Source organism: Camelus dromedarius, chromosome 3 (assembly GCF_036321535.1).
Source record: "Camelus dromedarius isolate mCamDro1 chromosome 3, mCamDro1.pat, whole genome shotgun sequence".
Classification (NCBI taxonomy): domain Eukaryota; kingdom Metazoa; phylum Chordata; class Mammalia; order Artiodactyla; family Camelidae; genus Camelus; species Camelus dromedarius.
The window spans coordinates 26178754-26185062 of record NC_087438.1 but is presented as its reverse complement, the minus strand read 5'-3'; the positions used below and the strand labels follow the sequence as shown (position 1 = coordinate 26185062).

The window sequence follows — 6309 nt, the reverse complement described above, 5'->3', positions numbered from 1 at the left end:
GCTGCCTACATGTAACCGTGAGACTGATATCTAGTTTTTAATGGGACAGAAGGCTAATAATCTTTCAAAGAATGAATATAGGATCTGACTTCAAAGCAGTAAGATTAACTGCCGAAGATTAAATGTGAGCCAGTGTGTTAAAAGTTTTTAGTTTAGCTTCTTTTGCATGGTATTGGGTGTGTTGGTATGAATGTGTTCTGGTTTTCAGGGCTAAATGGCCCAATTCTACACAGTCCTCTTGAGAGATGAAGGAGCTGCTAGCAACACCTAACATTCCAGAATTTAATTAGTGCTAGAGATCTTCTCTACAGAAAGCTGTATATGAACATAAGCAAAGTGTGCTTTGTACTCTGAGGGGGTTCGCAGCCACCCTGTCCAGGTTAAAACCCTCATGCTATCAATGCCTCAGATCTTTCGTGACTCAGGACAGATGAGTGCATAAAGATGTCAGGGTGGCTTAGGTCTTGTTGGGCCACGCCAACAACAGCACAGACACCTATTTACAATCCTGCTTCTTCCTCGAGCCAACCAGTTACCTGTGAATACCGCAGTTGCCTGTGTAAATCCCAACAGAGAAAGGCAAAGCAGCCTGGACAGGGACCAAGCTTCGGTATTAATAATCCTCCTTCCCGTCTGCAAGGCAGAAGCAATTCTCACGCTTCATTCTCTTCCCATCACTTCTTCTCCCTTTCCTCTGCCAAATATTCAATGAGCACCTTTTTAACCCCTTTCACCAGGCTAAGATCTAGGAATACAAATGTGCATATGGCTGCTCTCAATTTATTAAACAAATTCATTGAATATTCACAGAAACCAATGTGCTTTAGTTTTTACGATTTACATCCCCTTGGAGGAAACAGACACACTCAGGCCCACAAGCCATGCACACGTACACACTTGCAATGCAACATAAAAGAAGGCTTTAGTGGAGAGATACATAAGCAACTCTTGAGGCAGAGGAGGGCGGAAACAGTTGTCGGCCTGGGGGGTCATGGAAGCTGCTCGGGGAAGGTGGTATGGTCTCCATGTTCAAAAACCAACAGGCAGACCAGGAAGGAAGATGTGACAACATAGTCAAGGGCATTCAGGTGCCCCCGAACATGGTACTCTCCAAGTTCAATGTGGCTGCACCTCAGAAGTATGTGGGAGACAGTAGGAGTTAAAGGAAGAAAGACCAGGAGAGACCGAAACCTGGGTGTCCTAAGTGCCACCCAAATGGGTCAGATACTGACATGGAGATTCTGGAAGGCTCTAAGCAGAGGAATGGAATGATAGGTTTGGGTTTTAAAAAGCTAATTCTGACAGCAGAATAAAAAAAAGATGAATTAGATGAGGGCCAAGTGAACCACAGAGTTGGGAGTGAGGCTCCTGAGAGGTCCTGGTGAGGATGAAAGAGGGCCTCAGTTCCAGTAGGGGTGGTCAGCAAAGAGATGGAGGTCAAATATGAGAGATTCAGAAGACAGTGTGGATGGATGGGAACTGACAAATGATTTGGATGGGAACTGGAAAATGATTAAAAGAGGTGGGAGCAGGGGTGATGGAGGAGTCATTATTATAACTTTCAGGTTCTTTATTTGAGCAAACAGAAATGTAGTTGACCAGGATTAGGGATACAAGGTTGTAAAGGGTCAGAGAATTGAAGCCTGAGGGGCACGAGGAGTGGGAGGCCTGCAGAATCACCATCCTGGCGATAAGATGACGGTCAAACACGCTCCTGCTCTTTGTCCAGTCCTGGATCTAAGGTCCTTGCTCACCAAAATCAGGATTGGAAATCCTTATGTGTATTCTGACAATCTTGTGTGGAAAAAAATAATTTTTCACAAAACTCTCTCGAATGAGACAGATCATCTCAAGCATGAAAATGGCCACTTGTGGGTAACAATGAGAAAATCATCTTCGTGCTAAACTTGCCTTTCTCTCCCCTTACATCATAGCAGACTCCGCCAAGACCACTATGATCAAGTGTTCGTTCCTCCCTCCAACCCTCCACGGCAACGTCTGGCTGTGCAAGACGAATACTTCCATATGGTGTGATATTTAAGATGGGAAAAAACATGAAATGCTTTCAGTAAATTTTATCCAAGAAGTAATAAATTTACAAATCCTAAGCAGCTGGAACAAAATATTGGCCTGTAATTGATTTTGGAGGAACTGTATTTCACCAAGAATAGGAAATTGGGGACAGTAATTTGTTAATTACTGTTGTTCAGAGAGACCTTGGGTGTCTTCATACATTCCCCCCAAACTATCATCTCTGACAGATTATGTGATGTGTTGGACTTCTTTCGCCTCCTCTGTAAAATGGGGTTAGCAATTTTACCTATTCATGGGGTTTCTGAGAGGATTAAACGAGCTAATGCAGGTAGAGTTTAGAACAGTAGTCGTCAGACAGTAGGCACCCAACCCACGTCAGTTCTTCCTCTTATTACCTATTAAGCTCAGTGACAAGGGGAGGGGAACGGGAGAAGGAAAGGACAGAAAATAGTTGACAAGAAGGAAGATTTTTAGGATTTATCAATGAAGAATGCCCACTGTCACCTCAGAACCATAGAGGCAAAAAATGCTGTGTGAATTCAACTGGTTGTTAGAAAAGATTCTGGGGGAAGGGCGTGGGGTAGTGTGTGAAGTCTGTAGAACCAGGAGCTTTCTGACATATTTTGGATCATCATTCTCTTTTATAACTATTTAATTCACTGGGACAGATGAGAGCAGGAGGGCAGAGGGCAAGCGTATTAAAATACCTGACTTGTCCAGCGGGGACTATTTGACATGCAAAACCTCCCCCAGGTGTATGTGAAATCAGGGAAGGGAAAGGCAAATTAAGCACGAAGACGGTTTTTTCATTGTTACCCACAATATAAGTGGCCCTTTTCATGCTTGAGAATGAAATAGGATTTTATCCTATTGACTCATTATTACTTTGGACAAACAGCCAACTTTTGTTTCAGTTTTCGAGTCACAAAAGGACAAGGATCTTTTAGAATGATTTTTAACGTCTTCTACTTACGTCGCTTTTACGTTCACAAAGCATTTCTATACCTTTCTAATTTAATACTGTAAAAGTCAGGCAAAGTTGGTATCATTACCTCTATTTTAAAAGAGGAAATATTTAGTGTATATTTACTGTCTCAGGTACTACACTAAGTGCTCTACAAGGATATTTATCTAATCCTTCTGACAAACCTACGAGGGTGTCCCTATGATCATCTGAGTCTAGAAGACAGAAGCTTAACTCTCCCAAGGCGACCCAGACAGTAACGAGCAGACCCAGGATTTGAACCCACATCAGCCTGCCTTTAAAGTCTTCCTCCTAAATCCTAATTACTGTTTTCTGCTGTTGAAGGATAATCAGATACACGTTCTTTCCTAGTATGGCAATGCTTTCAGTCTGAACTCAGCCTAATTGTTTACAGTCGTGTAAACAGCTGTTGTGAAACTATACAGAAATATTAACCGTTTTGATGCCTATTTCCTAGAAAAACACTCGAGACAGATGTACGTCTCAATGTGCATCCCCCTCCCCTAAGGTTGTAAGACTGTACAAGACCAGTAACTGTTGAATAAAGTTTCAAAATACCTTAAATACTTGGTAATAGGCCAAGAATCTGCTTCTTATTTACTTATAATACAGTTTAATAGTTGTAGGTAAGAAAATGTAAGCACAATTTTAGTGGAAGGTAGCTGCCAATCTTTTGAATGGTTCGATAATGCAAAGAGCAAAACCTGTTCATAAAAATGTATTTTTATTTCATTAAAAAAAAAAAAACTTCAATATCCCTCCCTCTCATGCAAATAACTCTCATATGAGAGTCTTCAAATTTTACGTTTTTTCCATTCTGGCTCATTCTTTGTTTCTTCGTCATCAGATTCAACTTGGGCAAACATGGTTTTGGGCTGAGTCCTGAAAGAAAGTTAAGGGAAAGAGGAAAAACTTAGTCGGCAAGTGTTTATCAGGCTTCGCTTCTCTCAGCAAGTGGAAGCACATTTGGGGACTCAATTATACCTCAATTATTAGGTATTATTAAACTTCTGGCAAAGAAAAGGATAATGCACATTTAATTATGTTCAAGTTCTTTTAAAGGTTTTCCTTCTGCGGCAGACTATGTATGTTGTCCTTTCCTTAAACAAAATGAAAATGTATCAAATTCAGTGGAATCTTATACATCCATAACCACCCTCCACCCGAATTCAGGTTAACCAGGACCGTGTGGGAGGCCAAACTATAGTCACCAAGCAAGAATCTACATGATCTCTATTTATAACTCTCCGAATGTTCCTAGACTTAAGTAGCCCCAATACACATGATTATGGTGCACATGGATAGGAGAATATGAGTCAACAGTTTTCTTATCTAATGAGATTAAAATAATAGATACTATATATAGCAATTTGGGCACTGCCAACAAAAATAAAAAACAAAACAGACAAATGAACATTCCCTCCACCCAACACCCAGATCAATGCTTGGAAACGTCAAGCATTTTAGGACATACAACTGAGTATGACTGCAGTAATACTGGCACACAGGACACCAAGCAATCTTTGTATTAGGGTCTGCTGTGCTTTGTAAACATACTTGGTTCAATGATATTCCTTTTTACACTGTTCACACAGAAAATAATTCCAAGAAAATGTCAGATGGTTATAATTTACTTTTGGTCATGATTTCCTTTTGAAAACAGCTCCATTACATTATGAGAAAACATCAAAACATTATATCTGAAGATGATACACGTTAGCTTACATCTTCATTTAGAGTTCAATTCATTATATCAAAGTAATTCCAGAATGGTAAAAATAATGAAAATAATTTCTTTTATTTAGCAAGTGAAATAGGGTTAAAGCCTTATATTACTAACCAGGTGGTTGCCGGCGGTGGGGGTGGGGGTTGGGGGAAGAAAAGAAATACGTGAGGAAGATGAAGAGGTACAAACCTTCAGGTACAGAATTAATGAGTGATGGGTATAAAATATACAGTGTGGGGAACAGGGTCAATTATGTAATATCTCTGTATGATAACCGCTGGTAACTAGGCTTATCATGATGATTACTGTGAAATGTACAGAAATAGCAAATCACTATGTTTTGTACCAGAAACTAACATAGTACTATTTTAGGTCAATTATACTTCAAAAACAAAGAAACAAATAAATTCACAGAAAAAGAGATCATATTTGTGGTTACCAGAGGCAGGGGATGGCGGGGAGGGGGAACTGGATGAAGGCACAAAAGGTACAGACTTCAAGTTATAGACAAATAAGTACTAGGGACAAATGTACAACATGATAAATATAATTAACACTTCTTTATGTTATGTATGAAAGTTGTTGAGAGAAAAAAATTCCTGAGGGTTTTCATCATAAGGAAAAAATTGTTTTTCTAGTTCTTTAATTTTGTGTCTATACGAGGTGATGGATGTTCATTAAACTTACTGTGGTGATCGTTTCATGATGGATGTAAGTCAAATCATTATGCTGTACCCCTCAAACTTACACAGTGCTGTGTGCCAATTATAACTCAGTAAAACTGGAGGGAACAAAACCTTTGTATTACTTCTTGCTGTTTCTCTATTATCCTGGAGAAGAAGTATAAACCACCCACAGTCCATGCTGATGTTGTTGTGCTGATGCAAGCCATGTACTAGAATTCCTCAAGCACAAGTTAGTCACAATTCCTGTCTCTCCAGTTACCTACCTAGAGAGCCCAACCTGTCCCCATTAACAATTCAGTTGGTTAAATTTCTTTTTGTCACTTCAAGACACTGTTATGACATCTGTAAACAAGTCATAGCTCTAACATTTCCAAAGCCAGCTGCAGAGTTTCATAGGTCATGAATTGCTGAATTACTAGAAAGCAGGACCGCTGGTCTCTCACATGCTGCAAGGCAATCAGTGCGCATGACGTCTTTCATCTTCTTGCAAAGGTACTGACCACTTGGGTACAGACCAACCCGCACAGGAACAAATTTGTCTGGTTTAAAAATCCTTTGAAAGCCTGAAGCTGTGAGGAGTCTCTGAGCTAAGCCTCAGGTTGGGGATCCATTCCCAGTTTGGCACTGATTTGCTCTGTCACCTGGAACAGGTGTTTCCCCTCAGGGGCTTGGTTTCCTCCTCTATCAAATGTGGGGGTTGAATTTGATTAGTGGGTCCCGAAGGACTAAAGGCTCAGAGCAGACAATGCTGAAGTATGTGTTTTTAACATTAATTCAAGTATAATACAGACAGAAAAGTGCATGTTTCGTAAATGTACAGGTCTCTGGATTTTCACAAACTGGACATGCCATGAAACCAGATGAAGAAACAGAGCATG

General features: G+C 40.3%; 1 protein-coding gene across 1 annotated transcript in view; it reads right to left on the bottom strand.

Moving 5' to 3' along the window:
* Window positions 1-3726: 3726 nt before the first annotated feature.
* The window catches only part of WDR70 (WD repeat domain 70), a 234166-nt gene continuing 231583 nt past the window's right edge, over window positions 3727-6309 (bottom strand). Inside the window, exon 18 of the mRNA XM_010977581.3 lies at window positions 3727-3901. Within this exon, the coding sequence (XP_010975883.1) occupies window positions 3814-3901 (88 nt within the window). The 3' untranslated portion in view covers window positions 3727-3813. The remainder of the gene's footprint in view (window positions 3902-6309) is intronic.